The sequence below is a fragment of the Galeopterus variegatus genome, unplaced genomic scaffold (assembly GCF_000696425.1).
Source record: "Galeopterus variegatus unplaced genomic scaffold, G_variegatus-3.0.2 Scaffold3286, whole genome shotgun sequence".
Taxonomy (NCBI): domain Eukaryota; kingdom Metazoa; phylum Chordata; class Mammalia; order Dermoptera; family Cynocephalidae; genus Galeopterus; species Galeopterus variegatus.
The window spans coordinates 48,477-73,724 of record NW_007729397.1 but is presented as its reverse complement, the minus strand read 5'-3'; the positions used below and the strand labels follow the sequence as shown (position 1 = coordinate 73,724).

Sequence of the window (25,248 nt, the reverse complement as noted above, 5' to 3'; positions counted from 1 at the left end):
TTTCTTGAGATTATGTTCTTAAATATTTTGTGGTCTTGTGTGGGCTTTTCATCCCACTCGTTATTTAAAAAAACAAAACAAGGTTTGCTGAATTTATGATATAAATAAATGAAATTTTCATGTTATTCAAGGTTTTTATTAATGGATTTGATTTCTGAACATTGTGATTACAAGAGGATTTCAAGTAATATAATTGGCTTTACCTTTGTACTTCCATTTTCCTGTGCCCTTGATAAGGACAGCTTTATAAAGAGAGAGCAAGTTTGTTCTCATTGATGTGTTCAGTTTTAGGCAATTATGCTTACTTAATTATCAGAAGATCCTGGCCTTGTTTCAAGTAATAGAAATCTTTCTCCAACAATTTTTTTTGTTTTTCAACTTCAAGTTTAAGAATTTCCTCATTGTGGAAAACTACTTAACATATTTGTGGTGCAAGTCTGGTTTTACTTTTAAACGTTTTCTCTACATTATGTTCCAAATAAAGTAAGACTTTAATCTGAAAACACTTTTCATTATTGGAAAAGAGATGTGGATTGTTTTCAAGAAATACTGTTGAATTTGTCCCGAGAGCATGTAATAAATTAAGCTAGGTAATAAGGTAGTGGCAAGAAAGAGCTCAATAACCCAATATAAAAGAAAACGAATGATTTTGATGAGTTCTGATATTTGGATGAAAATGCAACTTTTTAAAACTTACGTTTCTTGAGATTATGTTCTTAAATATTTTGTGGTCTTGTGTGGGCTTTTCATCCCACTCGTTATTTAAAAAAACAAAACAAGGTTTGCTGAATTTATGATATAAATAAATGAAATTTTCATGTTATTCAAGGTTTTTATTAATGGATTTGATTTCTGAACATTGTGATTACAAGAGGATTTCAAGTAATATAATTGGCTTTACCTTTGTACTTCCATTTTCCTGTGCCCTTGATAAGGACAGCTTTGTAAAGAGAGAGCAAGTTTGTTCTCATTGATGTGTTCAGTTTTAGGCAGTTATGCTTACTTAATTATCAGAAGATCCTGGCCTTGTTTCAAGTAATAGAAATCTTTCTTGTAGATATTGTTTTGATGTTCCATTGGAAAAACTTTCTTGGTAGTGTCTTTTGTTTTACTGAGTATTCTCTAATTTGAATCACTACATATTTCCCCTCTTGAATTATTTATTGCATTATTGAATTAATATAATTAATTTGAAGTTTTTGCTATTGTAGGCATGTGCTTTTAGTTAATCCTATTTTGGTGTCCTGTAGGGCTTTTGAATTAGTTTAGTTTATTATGTGCTCACATGTGTTTAATGTTACAGTTCAGTCAGCTGTGCTTGCTCAGTCCCAAACAATTCAGATGTAATACCAGCAGCTACTCTTCTGCCCACTGCCAGACAGCTGGACACAGTGTTTGGAGAGCAGGAGGAGGTGTTAATCAGTTGAAAAGCATCCAGGAGCAAAATCAATTTCACGTTAGACCAGTAGGCCATCCAGCCATTCCTTGTTCTATTTTGTACTAGAAGTGGCATTAAAGAATATGTTACAGATGAATAAATTTTCCTGCCATGCTGATGATCTGAAAGGTTAGGGCTGTGCCAGAAACTGCCTCTACGTTCTGGCTAATAACGATTCTGTCTCAGTATTAGATATCATTCAGATGCTGGGACTTCAGTTAGGCTGCCAATTCATGTAATAGCATGTATCCCTTTTGTAGCTACTGTAGGATTTTTGGAAATTGGCTCCCAAAAGTCTGTTATTAATGATAAGTATTGAAGTTTTGACTGTAATATGCTTTCCAGGAGTTGAAATATATGTATTTGTACAAATGTAAATTTAGAAAACCACATAACCAGTTTAGGGAAACAAAAAATAAGCTAGCAAAGAGGACATTTTTTAAAACGGTGCTTCTTATTTACATTTGCCAGTATATCCATACAAGTAAAAACAGAAAAAATAATGTTAACCTTTTAATAGTGAGAGTTCTTTAATAACTAGTAGATATAAATCTTTCCTAACCAAAGAGTCATTTGATTTTTCTTTCGTGCTTGTCTCTAATTACCAACTCTCGTAGTATGTTTTAAGTTAAAATATATGGGATTTTTAAGATCCTTTAAAAAATAATAACCTTCCTGAATTAGTATTTTCACAGCCACACTTTTAAAGTTGTATTTTAAAAATAGGAATAAGTTTAATAAAAATGTTTACAAAAATTATCAATGTCATGTTTTGAACAAGCACAGATCACATCTCTGAGCTGTTTTGATTTTTTAAAAATCTTTTTGAACAAACATGCGTATGCTGTTTCAAAAGCAAGATTATTAATCCCCAAACTATGAAAATAGAGAAATGAGAGAGAGGGGGGATGAAAATTTTCTTAATTTTTAACAGAGCTAGTCTTATTTTGTTTGCTTTTTATTATTTTTTTCCTTGTTTATCTGGGTAGTGATATTCAGTGTAAGTTTTAAATAAATCAGCATGTATAAGGTAGCTGTCAGTTATTACATTTTATTAGGTATGAAATACTGTAGCTAGCCAGCTATAAATTTTAAGTAGCAAAATTAAATTTGTTTGTATTTGGAGTATATGGAAGTCTTCATTTAGTGTCAAAAAATGAAACTAAGAGAACCTACTTCTAAAAAAACTGCTTATTCTCATGTCACATGGAATACGTCTTTTGTATTTTTCTGTGCCTCTGGTTTTTCCTCTATAAAAGGGGCTCAAGAATTTAATTGATTGTCTTCATCACTTTCAAGAACATTGAGGACAGATACCTTGAAGTCTTTGGAAGACAAAATGCTACCTTGTGTATTTTTTGATACTAACTTGCCTTGTAAGTATGTGCTATATATTGTACACTGTGGCGTGGTGTGACATTGTGAACTTTTTTATGAGAACGGAAGTTGTTTGCATGTGAAATTTGGGGGACACAATTCAATCAATGCACAGCCATACATTAGTTATAACTTAATAGCTCAATATTTTAGTATATTGCCATGATAATCTACACTTTAACTTCCACCGCTCATTGTTCCTTTGGTTAAGTGGTTAATCTCTCTCTCTCTCTCTCTCTCTCCCCCCCACCCCCCTCTCCCCCCTTCCCTCTCTCTCTCCCTCTCCCTCCCCCCCTCTCCTTTTTTTTTTTTAGTTTTTAGTATTGTGGCTCTCATTTGTGAATCTCATATTTCCTTTCTTCATTTACAAATATTTTCTATTCTTTAAAAACCTGACAAATCAGCTGATTTCTAAATATTGGTACGATAACAATAGGTTTAGATTCCATCGCTTCTGGACTTGAGCTACCTCCTTGCTCCTCCCTCCCTTTCTTTTTAACTTTTACTCATTTCTGTCATCAAATGTACCAGCACTTATTGTAACCGTGTATTTGTCCCCACCCACAATCCTCAATTATACCCAATAGACATAGAAATTAATAATTATACTAGAATTCTTTTTCTAATTTTGTTATGCAGATTTTTGTGTTGAAATTAGAACTCTGATTTCTTGATCTCATGGTCATGTCTCTACTTTTGGCCTCTGGTTATTCTGTGTCCCAACTTGTGTTATCACTTCTGCCCCAAACTGTCAATTCACTTACTCATCCAACTGCCAGTCGTCCCAATTCCCTAAAGCATAGAAGTAATGGCCAGGAGTAAAGCTGGAGCTGTAAATAAATCAAATATTTTATGGTATCCTGGGCTATCATCAAAAAATTGTGATATTTCATTAGTTGAGAAGGACTTGAACTGAACTGGTGAGCATTTCAAATACTCTTAAAAAATACCATTCTCATTTTGAAAATGTTAGAATGAGCTGGTTGGGGTTGTTATGACTGGTAAGAAGAAAAACCTTCCCACCACTCTTTTCTTTTTGGCACTGGATCACAAAGAGTTTAACCTCAGGGTTTTTGTTGTTAATTGACTCAAATAATACAATTTTTTTTTTTTAACAGGGCTGAATGTAGCACTGAATAGAAATATATGAAATCGTATAATTGAAAAGATGTTAGAGGTTAGTCAGTTAATCCTCAACCCAATTCTGAATTTTTTTCATTTATTTTTCTGTGCTCTTAGTAGGTAACTCTAGTAACTGGGTGTGTTATATTCCATGAAAGAGCCTGTTTCTTTGTTGAATCACTGTTGTTAATTCTAGACTGGTAGTTTCTTTCCACTCCTGTCCTTGTACTTTTTAATGACTCAAATATTCATTTTTATGACCAGATACATTGAATTTGTTAACTTTCTTCATCATTTTATATCAGTGTTATGTCACATTGGTACACAGTCATGGATTTATGTACATGACTGTACCCGGGCCCTAAATATTACATAATGATGATATTCTGTTTGTTTATATCATAAATCTGGAACTTTCTTCATGTTTCACCAGAATCTTGCCATCTCCTCCTCCCTTCATCCCCAAACTATGAACTTACTTGTCACAGTCATTAAATCCTCTGGTCACTTTACTCTTTAAATCTTATATAGAACAGTAGTTAAATCTGGAACTTTCTTCATGTTTCACCAGAATCTTGCCATCTCCTCCTCCCTTCATCCCCGAACTATGAACTTACTTGTCACAGTCATTAAATCCTCTGGTCACTTTACTCTTTAAATCTTATATAGAACAGTAGTTATTTAGAGACCAAACTAGATTTTCTTTCTTGACTAGACTCCATAGCCAGCTTTTTCAGTGCTGTGTTTGCTATCACTGTAGACTCCCACTGGCTCTATCTTAACCTGAAATCACCTCCATAGTGTTGGAATATACTGTTTCATTTCTCTTGGTCATTTATTTAATCAATCATTTAAGTAACATTTAAATAATCAGTCATTTAAGCAATATTTAAATATGTAGCCCCAGGCTAGATTGTTTGGGAGTCTGATTTTACAAAAGGAAGGCAGAGTAAATAATATCCATGATTGACAGGATGTTTGGAAATGAAAGCTTGAAAGTGTCCTTGTGGTTTTTTGTCATGGATAGCTGAGTAAGATTTGGTTTTATAATCTCAGGAAGGTTGAAGGGAATTGAGATATGCAGGTATAAGCACTAATGTCTGTTGAATTCTTTATAGTTTTCACATATGTCTTGTTTTTCCACTAGTCTTAGGGGATTTTGTGTTATTATCCTCTTTTTCTAGAGAGGAAAATGAGATTTGGAATATTAATTTGACAAAAGTCACTTAACAAAAGTTAAATGGCAGAGATGGGACTCCAGAGACAAAATGTCAGTGTTCCTTCTATTTTTTCAAAAAGAAGAGCTTTTAGCTTCATTTAAAAAAAAGTCTACTTTTTAAATGTTATGATTTTTGAGTATGATAAGATGAAGGCTTTGGAACTACACATTTAACTGTATAAAGTCATAAAATGCCTAAGTAGATGAAACATAAACTTCCACCCCAAATCTTAGAGTGGAATAAGTAATAGGTACTTTCTGAATAGTAAAAGATGAAGTTTTAGAAAAGCAGCAAGTTCACCTTTTAAGAGTGAATAGTCAAAGTGTGTTTCCCAAAGTTACAAAAGTTAAAAATATTAAAAAGATTTAATAAGGCTTCAGAAAAACATTTTTCTTTAGAGGTTGCTAAAATTCAGCTAATTTGCTAAAACTTTATTTAGAATTTTTATGTCTATGAGAGATATTGATCTGTAGTTTTCTTATAATGTTTTTCTCTGACTTTTGAATGGTTCTTTTCTGACTTTTGTGTTAGTGTAATGCCAGTCTCATAGAATGAGTTGGGAAATACTCCCTTTTAAAGATTTTCTGGAAGATTTTGTGTAGAATTGGCATTATCTCTTCAGTGAGTATTTGGTAGAATTTACCAGTGAAGACAGTAGAAATTGGTGTTTTCTTTGTGGGAAGATTTTTAACTGCAAATTTAATTTCTTTCAAAGATAAAATTCTGCTCAAGTTACCTATTTTTTCTTGAATGATCTTTGGTAGTTCTTCCCTTCAAAAAAAATTTGTGCCTTTCATCTATCTACATTATCAAACTTATTGGAATAGAGTTATTCATAACATTCCTTTTTTATTCTTTTAATATCTGTAGAGTCTGTAGTAATGTTACCTCTCCCTACCCCTCTCCTTCCTTTTCCTTACATTGGTAATTTGTGTCTTCTGTTTTTCTGCCTAATTAGTCTGCCTAGAGGCTTATCAGTCTTATCAACCTTCTCAATGAACCAAGTCTCAATTACATTACTTTTCTGTATTGATTTTTCTACTTTCTGCTTTTTTGGGAGTGGATTTTCATTCTGATTACTATTACTTCCTTTCTTCCACTTATTTTTTTTAATTTGCTTTTTCTAGTTTCTTAAGGTGGTCCCTGCTTTTTTAAACTATGAAATATTTTAAACATATAGAAAATTACAGAGGAATAACAGTGTACTGAAATCACAGATTTAATGTGGTAGCATTTTGGCATATTAACTCTTTATCTCTAAGCATTATAAATACAGTTAAAGCCCCCATCTTATGCCCCTTTGTGAAAAGTTTAGATCTGGATAGTAATATTCAGACCTAAACGGTACCTTGAACTTAATGTTTTCTTCAACTTGTTTGTTTAGGCTTTTCATACATGCATTTCTCCCTACATAATACAAAGTATTGCTTTATGTCTTTTCAAAGTTTACATAAATAGAATCATTCTTGATGAACCCTCCATAATGTGTTTTATTTAATATACTTTTCAAGATTTTTACATGTAAATATAGATTTGGTTAATTCATTTAAACTGTTATGGTGGAATTGTAATGATTAAATATACCATATTTTATTTTTCTAAATAATCCTAACAGATTGTTTCTTATTTTTTGTGCAATTATAAGCAGTGCAAAAATGAACTTTCTTTTGCATGCATGTCTCCTTGACAAGCTGGAGTACAGATTCTTTAGATTTATGTATTTGGAAACATAATTGATAGATTAAATGATATGAGTGTTTTCAACTTGAGTTGATATTGTCATATTTCTTTCTGTAATTGTTCTACTGACTTTATTTCCACCAGTTATGAATGAGAATTTCTATATCAAGAATTGAATTCGGGTATCAGTAATGGAGACTATTAGTGGCTTGATTAATTTGTGGTTTCATTGTTAAGATTACCTTGTGGTCCAAGTTGGCTCCTAGAATTCCACTGTCATGTCTACACAAAGGAAGGAAAAATGGAAGAACTTGAAAGGACTTTCCTGGAGTTGTGAACCAACTGTTTTGTGTTGACATCCCATTGGCTGCCTTTCTCTTCATTGAAGACTGGAAAATGTAGTTTTTAGCTAGGTACATTGTACATAAGAAAGGGGGAGTGTTTATTGGATAGTTCATAAGCATTTTCTGTCACAGATCTCATTTTTCCTGGTCTGTAGTAACATTTGCTGTTATGAAATGTTTCATTTTTGACAGTCAGATGGGTTTGAGGTGGTATCTCTCTTTTAAAATTGCATTTCCCTACTGGTAAGGGTCAGAATTTTATACATGTGTTTAGGGTTTTTTTTGTGTGAATTGCCTTTTCATATTCCTTTGTCATTATTCTATTAAGTTTTGTCTTTTCCTGATTAATTTAGCATAGCACCTTATTATTCAGGGCTACCCGTCTTTTGTTTCTTTACATCCAAATAGATGTTTTTGTCTTATTTTTTTGTCTTATTTTTAAACTTCTCGTGTGATGTGCTTTATTTATAATGGAGTGAAATTTAACAGATGTTATCCTTTGTGATTTGTTCTTTTTATGTCTGTTTTGGGGAAGAAATTTTTTCCTACCCTGAAGTCATGAACTCTTATAAAAATTTTTTTTAACCTTTTGCTTTTCAAAAATTTATTTGGAGGTTTTCGTATTTATATTTATGAATGATTTGATGTAAGGATCTCATTTAACTTTTTTCTATATGGAAAGCTAGTGGTCTCAGCAGCATTCATTTAATAATCTATCCTCTTGCCACTGTTTGCTTTGTTATATCTATTGTATATCAAATTTCTGTATGTGAATAGGCTTTTGAATCTGTTCCATTTGTATATTTATGTTTTGTGATAGCTTTATAAAAACTCTTTGTCTATGGGCCGGCCTTTGGCTCACTTGGGAGAGTGTGGTGCTGATAACACCCAGGCTACGGGTTCGGATCGATATCAAATTTCTGTATGTGAATAGGCTTTTGAATCTGTTCCATTTGTATATTTATGTTTTGAGATAGCTTTATAAAAACTCTTTGTCTATGGGCCGGCCTTTGGCTCACTTGGGAGAGTGTGGTGCTGATAACACCCAGGCTATGGGTTCGGATCCGGCCGGTTAGCTCACTTGGGAGAGCCTGGTGCTGACAATACCAAGTCAAGGGTTAAGATCCCCTTACCGGTCATCTTTTCTTAAAACAAACATACAAACAAAAAAACCTCTTTGTCTAGTATGTTAGTCCCTGTTCTTTAAAATTGTCTCTGCTATTCTTGGCTTTACTTTCTATTAAGTTTTAGGGTCAGCTTGTCCAGGTGCACAAACATTTCGATTAGAATTTAATTGAATTATTAGGTTAATTTGGGGGAATTTGACATCTTTATGATCTTGAGTCTTCATATTTGTAAACATGGTCTGCCTCTCCACTTGGTCAGGTTTTTGTTATATCCTTTAGTAACATTTTATACTTGTTTTCTTAAAGGTTTTGCCTATTTTGTTAGATATGTTCCTAGGTGCTGTAAAGTTTTCATTTCCAGTGTGAATTGTGTCTTTCTAATAAACATTTTATCTTCTAACTAGTTATTGTTGGTATATAGTTATTTTATTAGTTTTATCTGGATCTTGTCTTTAGGAACATCTATATTATCTTAGTGGTTCAGTTTTTTATCATTCTTCCACCTTTCTTTTTCAGTAAATCCATATTCGTGTATTTCTTTTGTATTTTAGGCATTCCATCTTTTGCTTGAACATGAAAGTAATACTGCTGTCACTACTTTTTCAGGCAGCTCAGACCATTCCATTTTATTTTAAAATGCAGCTTATTGCTGTTGTTTATTCTTAGTTATGGCTGAAAGGACCTGCCAGAGAGAGAAGTCTTTACGTTAGGTTCTGTGCCTTAGAAACTGCCAAGACTTCCCTCACTGGAGCTGTTTGCTCCTTGTTATTACCTCCCCTCTCATCTTCAGTTCTCAGTTTACTTCTTACCTTTATTCCCCTGCTTTTATGTCTTCCTTTCTCTTTTGTTTGCCTATTTTTCCATCCTTTCTCCTTCAGTTTTGTAACTATAGTTTTTAGCACTTATGGTTTTTAGACAGGCACTTTATTTTGTGCTTTACAGATGTTAACTCATTTGACCTTTATCACAGTCTATTGAGGATGGTGGGTCAGTTTCATTTCATAGATGAGGAAGTGAGGAGACCCAAGCTTATATGCAGCTACTTCAAAAAGTTCATGGAAAGATTTGCATTTTCCTTTAATTCTATTTTTTCAGAACTGTTTGAAGTATCTTTGAGTAAGTAGAAATTAGGAGAGCCTGGAGAGTAAGGCAGGCCTTTCAGATTGTTAATATCAGGGATCTTTCCACTTTGCTATACTATTGAGGTTAAGTGTCTTCCTGCTGTTTTTCGAAGTGGATGAGTTAAATGTGCTGTATTTTTTTCTAATAAAAAATTCTAGTGAATCTTGGGCTGGCTGGTTATTTCACTTGGGAAAGTGTGGTGCTGATAACACCAAAATCAAGGGTTTGGAGCTCCTTTCTGGCTGCCGCAAAGAAAAAAAATCCAGTAAATTTTGAGATGGTATCTTTAGATTAAAATATTTCTAGTGAATCTTGGGCTGGCTGGTTATTTCACTTGGGAAAGTGTGGTGCTGATAACACCAAGATCAAGGGTTTGGAGCTCCTTTCTGGCTGCCGCAAAGAAAAAAAATCCAGTAAATTTTGAGATGGTATCTTTAGATTAAAATATCTGCAAGTGTGTGTTTTGCATAAAGTATGTTACTCAATCTTTTGTGAAAGCCATTTTCCACAGCATTCTAAAGAAAAAGAGACTTAGAGAGAGAAGAAAGACTTAAATAAAATATAAATAAAAGTTCACTATGTCAAATATGTTTCACAAAAATGTATTCTGTGTAGCCATGTAGCTACATGAATGTTCTAACGAGTGGTCCTATTATAAGAGTGCTATTATTATCTCAGTATTCATCACAACATATGCTTTCTGTACATATCGGTTAAGTATACTTGCATTGTAAGTGTTGATAGAAGAAAAGAGTTAGGGAACCTGGATTCTATTCATGGCTCTATTACTAATTAGCAGTGTTGTTCTGGGCAAGCCATTTTGCCTTAACGGGCGTTAATGTCTTATATAAGCAGTCCAGGTCAGGCTTAAAGAGTAGTAGATTAGTGGGAAGAAAATTTCTAAGGATACAGCTAGATTTGTAAATTAGCAAAAAATAATTTTTGTCATTACCCTTGTGGTATTTTCACTTTCATAAGGTACTTTATAGTCCTCGTTCATATGCTTATATACTTTTATAGAGTTATAATCATGGTTATCTGCTTATGTTCTCATTTTCTCATGCCTCTCATACATACCTCTCCTGAACTGTATAGTTTTCAAGAAGTTTAATTTTAGGTAATCCCTTTAATATTGTACCATTACCTTTTGTGAGATAGTTCAGTGGTTTCTAGTTTTGTTTTGTTTTTAATTTATGGAATATTTGTTTAAGTTACTTTCCAGTCATGAGACGATTCCATCAAATGGTATCAAAACATTTATTTCTCTTGTTTTATTGTTAAATTGCTTTCACATTGGTTTCAAATAATCTTTAATGCTGCAGTGTTTGAACGACTCAGTTTAATTATAGGCAGCATTTATTTATTCATTGAGCCCTGTCCTGGTGGAGGTTACATTCTAGTAGGGAAGATATATTACACCCATAATAAGTAAATTGTACTTTATATTAGAAGATGAGGAGGACTACGCAGAAGAGAGCAGGGTAAGGAGATTCTGAGTGGGGCGACTGGCACTTTGTATCAGTCAGAGTAGGCCTCACTGAGAAGGTGGTATTTGAGCAGGGCATGAGGCATTGGGTTTGCTTTATGTATTTTTTTCTGTTTTTTGCTAATTTAAGAAGTTTATGTATTGCTCAGTGTTAATATCTATTTTCTTTGCTAGTGAAAGTGAGTGGTTTTCCACATATTTCCTGTTTTTATATTTAATTCTGGCAAAATTAGAAATTTTTGTAAAAGAACAAGAGTTTTCAGTGTAGGACTGTCTCTGTTCATATAACTAAGAGTGGGGAAAATTGGCTTTAACCACATAGTTTGTGTTTAAACCTGTGTAGAATATTCTGCTCAGGGCTTTAATAAGGAACCAAAAATTATCACTAGTTTAAGATTAAAAATAAAAAAGGATGTAAGATTGCTTCTTTTCTAATTGTATTTCTACTTTAAGTAAAGACAAGGGAGTATTTAATTAGCTTATAAGAATAACAGATATTTGTTATTTTATAGGGTGACTGTTGGATCTGTATGGAACTCATGTCTACCTCGTTTGATAAGTTTTACAAATATGTATATAGTGTATTAGATGATGTTATTCCAGAAGAAATTTTAGGCAAAATCACTTTAGCAGTAAGTACCTGGTTTTCATATTGTTTATGGTATGTATAGTTATATAAAGATGCTACTGGGGTTTTGAATGCACGTATCAGAGTGTCCTTCACAGAATGTTAGAATGTTTCTTCCCGGAAAATTATTTGTGGTATAATAAGAGACAAAGTCACTTCTGTGGGGTAATGAACAAAATCATTTGTAAGAGTACTTTTCAAAATATAGTCTAGATAAATATGGTGTTTTTTATTCAAATCTCAATGAACTGTAACAGATTGCTATAAGACTAGAAAATGCAATTTTCTGTTCATTTTTTTACTGTTGCTTTAACTATTTTAAATAGGTTATATTACCTCACTTATCCCTAAATTAATTAGAATTTCAGCAATCTCCTTGGAATCTTTCAGTTGAAGCTCTTAGACAAAATATGATTCCTGTGGTTTAAGATTCGAGTTATCCAGTCTAAACTATTTAAAATGTTGACAAGCAATTTCAGTAACCAGTGTTACTACTAACTTGGTCGATTCACTTTTACCAGAGTGCCAAAAAACAAAAGCAGTATTCTTTTGCATATGTGTTTATAGTTCTGGAAATGAATTTGTGATCACTTACTTTCTTATTCTGAATCTTTTATTTGTCAAATGTTCACAAATTTTTTTAAGGAGAAAAGATAATCTATTTTTAATAGAGCAAAACTAATATGCTTCTCAGAAACCACTGAGAATCTGAGCTAATGACATGTCCTGTGTTAGTTGATGTGTAAACTAAATCATATAGGAAATTGTAAGATAGGTATTCTTATTGCATGTAATTTCCTATCTCTTCCTTGCCTGAATCCTCCCCCTCCAATATAGTCCACCTGTCAGTTGCCAAGTTATCCTGTTTAATCATTAAAGGTTAGTAAGACTGGTTCAAAGTATAGACAGTTTCTGAACTATATTTTTGTTGTAAGAGATACTTGTGTAAAACTGGATTTTTAAAAGTTGGATTTAACTGCAGTCGTTAAAATCTTAAGATTCAGGGCCGGCCCTCTGGCTCACTCGGGAGAGTGTGGTGCTGGCGGCACCAAGGCCACAGGTTCGGATCCTATATAGGGATGGCTGGTGCACTCACTGGCTGAGCGTGGTGCATACGACACTGAGCCTACAGGCCACAGGTTCGGATCCTATATAGGGATGGCTGGTGCACTCACTGGCTGAGTGTGGTGCATACGACACTGAGCCTAGGGTTGCGATCCCCTTACTGGTCAAAAAAAAAAAAAAAAATCTTAAGATTCATAGGTCTCATGTTAATATTTTAATATTTCAATTCGCTTTGCCAAAGTAATGATTAAATTTAAATGTTTTATGAGCTAAATTTTAAGATATATACTTTTCCTTACAGTTTTTAAAAAGAAGCTGAATTAGATGAGAAACTTAATCATTATTCAAATGGGTATGTGAAATTTTACATAGATCAGTTTAGCTCTCTCTCTTCAGTATACCAAACCAGTAGTATCTTGGAACTTGTTACTATTCATAATAATTATAATATAACAATAGTAGAATAACGATGATGTAAATTTGCATCAAGTTAATATAATATGATGTTTAATCTTCATAGCAATTCTCTCTGGTAAATAGTGTAACCACATATTTTGCAGAAGATAAATCTGACACATGAAGAGGCTAAGTCATTAATTTGCTTTAAAATTTATACATTTGTAAGTGGTCAATGATGTAAGCCCAGGCAGCCTGATCTCAGAACCCTGCTCTTAATCACTGTATGACAGGAGGCCACAAAATTGGAAAATATAGATAAAATTGTTTTATTTTATATTGCAATATGTATAATATATACACTAATAAATGATTTATTATATATTTGCTTATGTTTCCAGACTTGGTGAATAACTCATATAACATAACATTTAAAATTACTTTATATTAAGTCTCTTCTTGCTAATTAATAAACCAATGAACACACAAGCATAGCTATTCAGAACATTCCAAGTTTGTGTGTTCTGCATTCTTTATACCCAGCAGCTTGATGACATGAGAACTGACTTTTTTTTTTTTGACTGGTAAGGGGATTGCAACCCTTAGCTCTGTGTCATCCACACCACGCTCAGCCAGCGAGCACACTGGCCATCCCTATGTAGGATCCGAACCCGCGGCCTTGGCGCTACCAGTGCTCTTACTTGTTTAAATGGTAATCTTGGCCTTATTAGAACATAGATTGAAATTTAAACATTTGTTATAGTTGAAGACCAAACTTAGAAAGGCAGTAAGTCCATGGGAATCCTGAATTTAATTCAGCAAATAGATTAAATACTTTCTCTATTTATTGCTATGCTAGACTCAGAAGAGGCACACAGGGTCACTACCTTCAGTAAGTTTGTAATGGACAAACCTAAACAGTACATGGCAGTGTGTGATTCATCCAGACAATAGATTGAATAGAAAGTAAAAGGTCAAATTCAGAGAAGTGAAAAATCTTGAATTCTAGAAAACATAGTTTCTGGTTGTTAAAGAAATTAGTAATTGGGGCATTTAAGTACTTCCAGTTTGGGGTTGACACTGGACCACTGAAATCAGTTAACCTTGAATATCAGAACATTTTGCTTAATTTTGCCTTGCTTAATGCTTTTTAAAAATAATACTAGGTAGCCTTCTTGTTTTCTCTTCTGGCCTAAAATCACATAGTATTGGCTCCTAAACAAAATTGTTTGTTTCTTTTGTAGTTTATCTTCTTATTTAGTTTTTTTCCTTTTTTCTTTAGCTGTGTTTTAACTATGAGAGTATCACCTTTAAGGCATTTGACAATTACCTTAGGGATACTCCCTGATCTTAGTAAAACACTAAGACACTGCTGGGAAGTACCTGAATAAAATAAAAAAGTATTCAAAAGTAACTTTGGTTTTCCTCTTATTAAATAAAATGATGAGTTCATAGTGGTCTTTTTATCAATTAGGAAGCTTTTGTGCTGCCATCAGTGTTGATCACAAGTAACAGAAAATCTTGATGTCAGGCTTAAACTTTCTAAGGAAAGTCATTATCTATCATAATGTATGACTAGGGGCAAGCTCCCTTCTTTTGACTCTGCCCTCCTTCTTGCGTTGGCTCCGTGCTCAAGGCAGTAACAACTGCAGCAGTGTCCAGTGTCACATCTAGACATGGCAACCTCCTAAAGAAGCTCTCTCTTCCTGAGTGGCTGCCTTAGGAGCATGGAAATTTTCCCTATGTGTCTGTAATGTTTTCTGTTTTCAGCAGAATTGCCTTATGCCCTTAAACTAGCTACTGTCAAGGAGCACAAGACCAGTCAGGAGCCAGGTTTTAGAGGGATGGCTAGAGCCACCTAGAGAATAGATACCTCAACAAATGCAGGTTCCATTAGAAAGGGTGGGGTGGGTGGTTATGCGTGGATGTTTGGTAGGCGGTCAGTTGTGTCAATGATGATGAGAGGTCTTTTTGTGGGTCAACTTCTGAGTTATATACCCATTAGAAAGGGTGGGGTGGGTGGTTATGCGTGGATGTTTGGTAGGCGGTCAGTTGTGTCAGTGATGATGAGAGGTCTTTTTGTGGGTCAACTTCTGAGTTATATATGGATGTTTTCTATATCCTCTATTTGTAGACCTTACGTTGTATTCATTGAGCTATGATGATGACATGGATAGTAGGATTGAGATCATGAGAGTTAGTGAGCAAAGGGGGAAAATTGACCAGACAGCTGATTGGCAGATACTGGTAGTGAGTCAATTGTAAATGAGGAAGAGATTTGGCTTTCTCCACTTTGAGGGACAGCACACGCACTCCAGGAGTGGTAGAAATGAATCTTGTTTCTCAATGCTGAGTCCAAGAAAGGATTATTTGGGAGAAACTGGATGAAGTCATCTAAGTTCAGAAAAATCTCTTAGAAATAATTAAGTAGTTGCATTTATTGAGGATGAATAATGTTCAGGTACTATATTAGGTGTTTAAATTTCTACAACCCTAGGAAGTAGGAAGTATTATTTTCATTCTGTAGATGAGGAAATTGTGGTTGTTCAGTAGCTTGCCCAGGTCACATTGTGAGTTTCAGACCCAGACTTTGAGCCTTCTCATGTCTGATCCTAAAGCTCGTGGTCATTTCGATGTTATGTATGGGATACTTGCTAAGTTAAATAAGGGTCCACTATAATGAAATTGTGGGTTTATAATTTGTATACCTTTTATTTAGTTGTAAAGCCTTTGATGATTATTGTAAATTAGCTTAATGTACTCTAACAGATTAAATTCGTCCCTCATATTTTAACTATTACATAATGAATTTGAACCAAGTAAATGAATACAAGCCTCTTGATGAAATCAAAGAAAACATTTTAGAATACCTGAATTTATTGTGAAGCATTTTTTTATATTTAGTTTTTAAGCATCAGCATTCAGAAAGTTTTTTCTCATTTCCAATAGAGAAAAGTCATAGTTTTGTCTATGTTTATAAATATGAAGATAAGAGAAAAGTCAACTTTCGTTCATATCTTTTGGATTATTAAGATGTTGCTGGTGAAATGACTTTTGCTATGTTATATTTACACAATTGTAGTCATTAAAGTGTTTAGAACAGGAATAATGATTGCATGTGATATATGAAGAGGTTTTGCTTGAAATACTTTCAAATATGGCTCATTTGATTGCTTATTGTACGCTCAATGACATCTGTCTCTTGTAGATATCAAACCTTCCAATATTCTTCTGGACAGAAGTGGAAATATTAAACTCTGTGATTTTGGCATCAGTGGACAGCTTGTGGACTCCATTGCCAAGACAAGAGATGCTGGTTGTAGGCCATACATGGCAGTAAGTGCAAAGTCCAAGTCTCCTTGCTTGATAATCATTGTACAGAGAGCCTGTGCTATTTGGTGCTGTTCTTCTAAGGAATCTGCCATTGGCCATGCAGTTTTGCCATGCTAGTGTATTTTCCTCTCCCCTAAAGACTAAGCTCAGGTTCTAGCTTCTCCATGACACTTTGCTAAGTTATCCCAGTGAACTCCTGTTCTTACTGTGTCTTATCTGGCATTTAGCATTTGTGGTCTTCTTTGATTATTACTTTTTCATTGTATTCAACTCAACTCATCAACTGGACGGTAAGTTCTCAAAAGGCATCTTTGTGTTTCTGGCATCCCATATGCTGTCTTGACTGTAGTAGATATTACATGTTGAGAATGTGTCTTAGGCTATTAAGGGATGCTATTTCCAATTAGAGAAGAATGGGAAGACTTTAGTTCCTAGCAGAACATAGTAGGTCTTACAGAGTCTGAAGTTACGTTTTGAATATCGTTAGTCCCTTCTTCAGGGCTGAACAAAGCACCCAAAAAAATGCTACAGTAGAGGCCTTAGGTATTTCATGACCTGCAGCCTGTTTCCCCTCAGGGAGACAGATGTACGTTGTCCTACAGATATCATACTCATCTTACTGCAGTGTATTTGTATGTACTGTTTCTACAGCTTGGGTTTTGATCTGTATTTGAATTGTAATTTAATGTCCATACTTTAAACATTTTTCATAGGTGTTGGTATATTTCTTTTGTGTGGCCATGGTTCTTTGGGGACTGGCACACTAGTCTAAATGGTGATACATAAGGTTTTGCAGTTGTTTATTGAGGTATTCAGCAGCTTGTGTTTCATCTTTGTAGACTTTTTTTTTTTTTCCTTTCTGTCTTTTTTCGTGACCGGTAACGGGATCGCAACCCTCCGTGTCGCGCCCGCACCGCGCTCAACCAGTGAGTGGACCGGTCTCTATATGGGATCCGAACCCTCGGCGGGAGCGCTGCTGCGCTCCCAAGCGCCTCATTCTACAGAGTGCGCCACCGGGCCGGCCCATCTTTGTAGACTTTTAAAAAGTAAGATTAGCTTAGAATTGGATAAATTTTTTTTCTCCTTTTACTGTTAGTTTCTTCTTTGATTTATATGTTTCCAAATTCAATACTATAAACAATAGAAGACTATGTAAGAAGAAACATAGGATAGATATTATGGGTTTTCTGCCTTGTTTATGAATGTGTAGGCTTAGTGTTACCCCAAATTTCACACTTATATTAAAAACCTGAATAAATTTTATTTCTTGCATCACTGGAAAGTAAGTTTTACATTAACAATTCTTTCTCCTCTTATTTACTTCTCAATCTGTAAATAGGGTAAAAAACAGTGTTACATATATTCTTTGTAATGTTCTGTTGCCTTTTTATACTCCAGTCTCATATTTAAAAAACACTGTATTTGAAAATTTTCAATATTGATAATATTTTAGAATTGTTGCATTTTCCAATACCTCTTAGTGTTTTGGTATATTTCTTCATGTCAGCTTTTCTACAAATGAAAATGCAAGAGGGGTGTGTGTGTGTTTTAAGACAAAAAGGTACCTTCATTTAAAGTTTAAGCTTTGTGGACGTTCACCGGCCAGGCAGATTCTTGGGACAATTGCAAACAGATCATATGTTTATCGTGATAATTAGGGATACATGACACAACAGGTTCAAAGGCAAGAAATAAAAGTAATTAGACATGGAGCATTTGGGAATTGGTGTAATTTACATATTTAGTAATGATGCCCTGGGAATTAACTGAAACAGATATCAACACTTTTAGGGCTTGTCTCAGTACTAAGTTAACTGTTTTTGCTGTGTGACATTGGCTAAGGATTATATTTGATTCATGCAGGCTTTAAAAATGTAATTGCCGCCCAGATAGAGTAGAATATTTTGAATTCAGATAACTTTTAAGAAAAATTCGGACTTCATGTTCTTTTGTAGAAGTGTGATTTGTAGGCCCAGGAGGTGCAGGGCTTCTCTTTTTCTGCTGACCTTCTTCAGCTTTGGATCAGGCATGCTGGTGATAAAGTCTGCCTTGAACCTCCACTGGATCAAATGAAATGCTCCTGAGCATTCTAGTCTTCTGAGGCCTATATAGATGGACAGAATGCAATCAGCATTAGTTTTAAAAGCCTCCAAGTGGCTTGACTGTTCTTTGATGTATCTTGACAGAATATATCAGAAATGTATCTTTTTAGTTAAGATTTATAATTTGTTTTAGTCTACAGGAATTGGGATTTACTCATTAGATTGTTTTATACAAACTGTATAAAATGTAGAGTTTATACAAGTTTTTCTGTAAACTAATTGTTAACATTTTACCACCCCCCTCATACAGGTGTGTATGTTTGTGGGTGTGTATGTGCTGAACCATTTGAAAGTGAGTTAAATATATCATGAATTTCATTCTGAACACCTCAGCACATATCTACCAAGAAAAAGGGCATTCTTCTACATAATCATGCTATTATTACCACATCTAAAAAAGTTAACAAGAATTTCATAGTATTATCTAATATATAATTTGTACTCAAATTTCCCCAAATTTTCCCCCAAAGTGTATTTTTTAGTCGTAAATCCAAGGTCTTGTTAAGATTACACATTGATTTTATTTGTTACATTCTTTATTTTAATCCAAACTGGTCTAAACCACTCTTTTTGTTTTTTATTTGTTTTCCATAACATTGGCTTTTAGTTAAGTTGTTATTTTTATTTTTTTTTTTGCAGCTAGCTGGTAAGGGGATCTAAGCCCTTGACCTTGGTATTACAAGGTGGCACTCTAACCAACTGAGCTAACCGGCCAGCTTGGAAGTGTTTTTAGAATGTTCCACATTTTAGATTTGTCTGATTATTCTTTCATGATTAGATACAGCCTATCAACTTCTTTGGCATGGGGCATGGATACTTACAGATGATGTATACTTTGTGTTGCATCACATTACAAAGCACATAACCTTTACTATTTGTAATGCTTATAGACATGCCTTTTTTTTTAACAGTTGAAACAGTTGCAAAATAGAAACTTAAATTTCCTCAATTTTTTTACTTTGTTCCCCTTCCAAATGAGTGATAATCTTTCGTTTTCAAAGGATTCAGTCACCTAACATCCTGTCACCCTCCCCTTCTGCCACCTTCCAACACGAAGAGACTTTTATACTCTAAGAAAAGAAACTTCTTTCTTACTACAGATTTTCCTAAATGTTTTCAAAGGATTCAGTCACCTAACATCCTGTCACCCTCCCCTTCTGCCACCTTCCAACACAAAGAGACTTTTATACTCTAAGAAAAGAAACTTCTTTCTTACTACAGATTTTCCTAAACACTTTTCAGTGGAACTCCCTTTGTTTTGTGGCCTGTTATTAGTAACTAGAATTTCTATTCCATGGAAAACAATTCATTTAACAATGTTATAACGTGTTGTGACTGTCTAAACTAGGCTTTTCAAGTGAAAAAAAAATTTCTTTAGTGTATTTAGGTGGGACTCTACCATAGTTATTTTTATAGCTCTTGCTCATCAATTAAGTTCCAGTTCTTTATTGGTTTAAAAATTGAAGACTTAAAACCACCATGAGATACCACTTCCTACCCACTAGGATGGCTAAAATCAACCCATCAGACAGTTAGTGTTGGTGAAGATATGGAAAAATTGGAACTTCATACACTTCTGGTAGTAATGTAAAATAGTATGCCACTTTAGAAAAGAGTCGGCAGTTCCTCAAACATTTAAACATAGAGGTACAATAGGACCCAGTAGTTGCGCTCCCAGGTATATACCCCAGAGATATGAAAGCACATGCCCACACAGACTTATTCATGAATGTTTGTAGCAGTATTTATAATAGCCAAAAGTTGGTAGAAACCTAAATGTCCATCAGTGGATGAATGTGTAAACAGAATATGATACATCCATATGGTGGAATATTATTCAGTCAAAAAAAGGAACGAAGTACTGATTCACATTGTAACATGGATAAACCGTGAAAACATTATGCTAAATGGAAGAAGATAGATACAAAAGACCACATATTATATGATCCCATTTATATGAAAGTTCAGAATAGGGAAATCTGTAGAAAGTAGGTTAGTGGTTATTTAGAGCTGGTGGGGGAGTGGAGATGGAATAAGATGAGGTAGTGATCACCAAAGGGTACAGGGTTTCTTTTTAAGATGGTGAAAATGTTGTAAATTGACTCTGGTCAGGTTGCAAATATCTGTGAATATACTTAAAGCCATTGAACTGTACACTTTAAATGGGTGAATTGCATGGTATGTGGATCATGTCTTAATAAAGCTGTTAAAGGCAAACAAACAAACAAAAAACCCCTGAAGGCTACCTCTGTGAGTCCGTGCTGAGACTGCTATAGAGGTATGTACAGTCCCTGAGAATTTTGACATTCAAAAAATCCAGTCAAGTGAACAACTATCCATTGGCGATACTGCTGTCATCTTTCGAAATGTGGATTTGCAGTCCAGTTAACTAATACTGGAGAAACTCTTTAGCAATTGAATTGCTTATATCTGAATGTGAGACAACTGCTCCTCATAATCGGGGCATAAGTTGGTGATGGTTTTCTCCTATGAAGGGCTTTTCACTTTAATTTTGCTTTTCCTAATATAATTCCTTTTATTTATTGCCTAGTAAAACATATGGGAATATTCAAGGAAAGTTCCAGTTCTGATCCCCCTTCCCTGGCATTAAATGCATGTATATGCATATTACCAAACGCAACTCATGTGCCAGTTTACTGTTTGTACTCATTAACTTTGAATAATTTATCCCCAGTGGCTTGATATTTTCACTGTCATATTTTTATGTAAGTGTAATCATATTGCACATATTGTTTTTCATCTGTTTTTTAAGCATTTTCCAGGTTGATACATTTTTATATATAATGAATTTAGCCATTAAAAATTATTTAATTTTGTTTTTTGTCTGCTTAAGTTTTTCTAGTGTTTTGTTACACTAAATACTCCTGTAAACATTTTTAAACCATATACTTACACAACTCTTATTTTATCTTTTCTTGAATATAAAAGATTCACACATTTTGGTACCTTTGGGGAAAGTTGTATCATCAAAAGTTTCTTTTCTAAACAGTTATCAATCTGTGTCAGAATGTTACAGTTATGTCTTTGTCAAATTGATAGGCCAGTTGGAATCTCTTCTAGTGATTTTTTTGTTATATTTTCAAATTATTGTTAAAGTTAGACACTTTTGCACTTTTCTTATATTTGGCCACTTCTTTTATGCATTATCCTTGTCCCCCCCCCACACTTTTTTTTAGAATGCTAGTCTTTTGATATAAAATATAATGAAAATTTTAGCCCTTTTCTGATTGATTTGCATATGTTTTCTCAGAGGTGGTCACACTTTTGCACTTTTCTTATATTTGGCCACTTCTTTTATGCATTATCCTTGTCCCCCCCCCCCACTTTTTTTAGAATGCTAGTCTTTTGATATAAAATATAATGAAAATTTTAGCCCTTTTCTGATTGATTTGCATATGTTTTCTCAGAGGTGGTCATTTCTATTTAAATTTTACATGTTTTTTTTTTTGAATTACAGAAATAGAGAATCAACGTGGAGAGCTTACCAATTTTAATACTTGCAGAATTTTATTTTAGTACCTAAATTTAGGCTTTTAAAATATTTCACCGTTTTTAATCCTGCTGCAGTCAATATTGATATATTATCAAAGGAAAGAGCGCGCATTTTCTACAAATAGTTAAAATATTTTTATGTACTTTAAAAAATTGCTTTTTCCAACTCCATTGTTTAGAATTAAGTATAATTAGAATTATACTAAATTCTTGGATTTGGGACTATTTCTGGACTTTGTTGCTCTTTTTTTTGTATTTTTAGTTGAATATTAGCATCGTTACTAAAACAACTCAGCAAGGATTTCATTGACATTTTGTTAAACTTGTAAATTAATTTGGTTATTGCTCTTTTATAATATTGAGTCTTTTCAATGAAAAAATATGGTATTTCTCTCCTAATTTATTCAAGCTGTCTTAATGTTCCTTGTTAATTTTTCCTTTACATAGGCCGTACACATTTCTTAAGTGTTTTTTCCATCAAATTTACTGTGAGCTTTAAATACTTGTGTACACCTGCTGTCTCTGGGACCCATTCTAATGTGTTCTTTTATCTCTGTCACTGCACTTTAACTGCTATTGTCAGAGTGAACATTGTTTTCCATGTTGCCAAAGCCATTGGTCAGTTCTGACTCATAACTTCCTTAATCTCCATGTAATGCGACATTAGCCTCTCTTGGTTACCTCACTGGGTGGTTTCTCTGCCCTGCTTCCCTGGATCCTCCTCATCCTCTGATCTCCATATGTTGTTGTGCCCAGGGCTGGGTATTCAGATTCTTTTCTTAAATACCCAAATTCCTTTAATAATTCATCTAGTCTTAAGGATTTAAATACTGTTTCTCTCTTGTTCAGTGATGTGCCATGCCTGCCACTTAGTAGATGTCAGGAAAATGATGAATGCACATGATTCCCTGATTTTTCCTTCCTGCTTACTCCTCACCTGTAAACTCCAAAATCATATATCTAGTGGCCTATTTTATATTTTCCTCTTAGATTCTATTAAAATTTGCAAATATAACATGTTTGGTATAGAACTCTTGATCTCCTGGTACCTCTTTACTCCCAGCAAAATCTGCGAGCTGCCTCCTGCTCCTCAATTCTTCTCTATTTCAGTAAATAGCAGCTCCCTCTTTCCAGTTGCTCAGGACACAAACTTGGAGCCATCCTTCATTCCTTTCTATTTTCCGTAGTCTACATCTGGTCCATTAGCAAATACCGTCGGCTTTACTTTTAAGGTGTGTCTAGAACCCATCCTCTTTTTAAAAATCACCAGTGCTCATTGGTCCAGCCACTGGTATTTCTCACCTGCCTGTTGCTGTGGTCTCCAGACTGGTCTCATTACTTATATCTCACTGCAGTCTTTTCTCAGCATAGCAACCAGACTAGACTCTTCAAAGTCACATCTTGTCACTCCTTTGCTTAAACTCACTCCAGAGTCTTTATAGTGAGCCTGTAAGGCACTGTATGATCGCAGTCTTTTCTCAGCATAGCAACCAGACTAGACTCTTCAAAGTCACATCTTGTCACTCCTTAAACTCACTCCAGAGTCTTTATAGTGAGCCTGTAAGGCACTGTATGATCTGGCCCTCCATCATCTTTCTGATGTGTTCTCATTGTACCTCCTCCCCTCCCCCATTTGCTCATCTTCCATACTGACTCCCTTGCTGTTCCACAAATACATATAGGATACTTCCACCTCAGGTTCTTTTCCTTTCTCCCTTGAACTTTCTCCCCCATGAATATTTTTAATGTGCTGTTCTTTTACTTTAGTTAAGTCTCTGACCAAATGTCTCATCCTTAGAAGGTCCTTTCTGGACCACCATATCTAAAATAGCACCCCATTACTGTATCTCCTTAACTCAGTTTTGCTTGTCAGCCCTTGTCACCGTGACCTTACTATTTCGTTGTTATGTACCTCCTGAATAGATTAGGAGCCCTTTGACCAAGGTCTTTGTTTCGTTCACTGCTGGATTCTTCGGTGCTAAGACAGTTTTTTTCCTTTTTGTTTTTTGGCAGTTGGCAGGTACACGTATCTGAACCCTTGACCCTGACGTTATAACACTGCACTGTAACCAACTGAGCTACCCAGCCATCCCTACGACGGTTGATTGTTACTGTTTTGAATGGGATATGTTGTCCTAATACTGCTAATACAAAGCTAGTTGCTGGATATGTTTATTTTGTGGCGAACTTACTCTGATCTACCTCTTTTTAAAATAGGTTTCAAATGGTACTCAGGTACCATTCTGCAAATAATTTTTGCCTTGTCCTTTCTCATATTTACTGATATTTCTCATATATTTTTTACCTTTCTCAAATTTACTTTCATTGCTTTGCCTAGAACTAATGATGTAGAATTCTTGTGTGATATTGATAGTATGTACAATTCTTGCTGTTTCAGACTTGAAAGCAAATACCTCCTGAATATTCCTTACTCTTGAAGAGTTTCTTTCTGTTTCTGGTTTACTAAGCATTTCTGTATGTTTGAATATGATAGTGTTTTTATGTGAGACAGAGATAGAATGAGAATACATTGGAATGGCTACTAAATTTAATTAGATGCCTTTGTGGCATCCTTCAGTACGTGATGAAATGTTTCTGTCCTGTGTAGTTATTAATATGATGAATCATAATAACATATATTTCCTGTAGTTGAACCATTCTGTGTTTCCAGAAATAATCCCTACATGGCTCATAATTTATATGTTTAATATATTTTTATATTTGGTATGTTAATATTTATAATTTATGCATAAAAATGTTTGTGACATTGGTTAATGACTTTGTAAAGGTTTTATATAGGTTAAGTTAGCTAAAAATTGAATTGGGAAAATTTCCATTTTTATTTTATTCATACAGTAAAAAGTTGTTGATCATGAAAAATAAGAAAAAGAGAACAGCAACAACAAGAAAAAAAAAGTTATTGATTATGCAGTGAGCAAAAACATGAACTTAAAATATTTTCCACTTTAGAGCAGTTGGGGTAGCATAGTTTTCTGTTCTTTGAGGTTGAAATTTATCTTGGCCAGGAGTCTTTGGGGAAGGATAGATAATTCTCTGAAAACTATGAAGTTTTACTTTTTCCTTAGTATCAACATGTAGTTATGTGTGTGTATGTGTATGAGTGTACTTCAAAAAGGTCATGGAAAGGGCCGGCCCGGTGGCGCACTGGATAAGTGCGCCGCTTGGGAAGCGCGGCGGCGCTCCCGCCCGAGGGTTCGGATCCCACATACAGACCGGTTCCCGCTCACTGGCTGAGCGAGGCGCGGGAGCAGCACCGAGGGTTGCAGTCCCGTTG

General features: G+C 34.4%; 1 protein-coding gene across 1 annotated transcript in view; it reads left to right on the top strand.

The window, feature by feature from the left end:
* MAP2K4 (mitogen-activated protein kinase kinase 4) overlaps positions 1-25,248 on the top strand; it is an 84,347-nt gene that overhangs the window by 40,109 nt on the left and 18,990 nt on the right. Inside the window, exons 4-7 of the mRNA XM_008584512.1 lie at positions 11,429-11,548; positions 12,280-12,319; positions 14,454-14,462; positions 16,214-16,341. Of these exons, the coding sequence (XP_008582734.1) occupies positions 11,429-11,548; positions 12,280-12,319; positions 14,454-14,462; positions 16,214-16,341 (297 nt within the window). The remainder of the gene's footprint in view (positions 1-11,428; positions 11,549-12,279; positions 12,320-14,453; positions 14,463-16,213; positions 16,342-25,248) is intronic.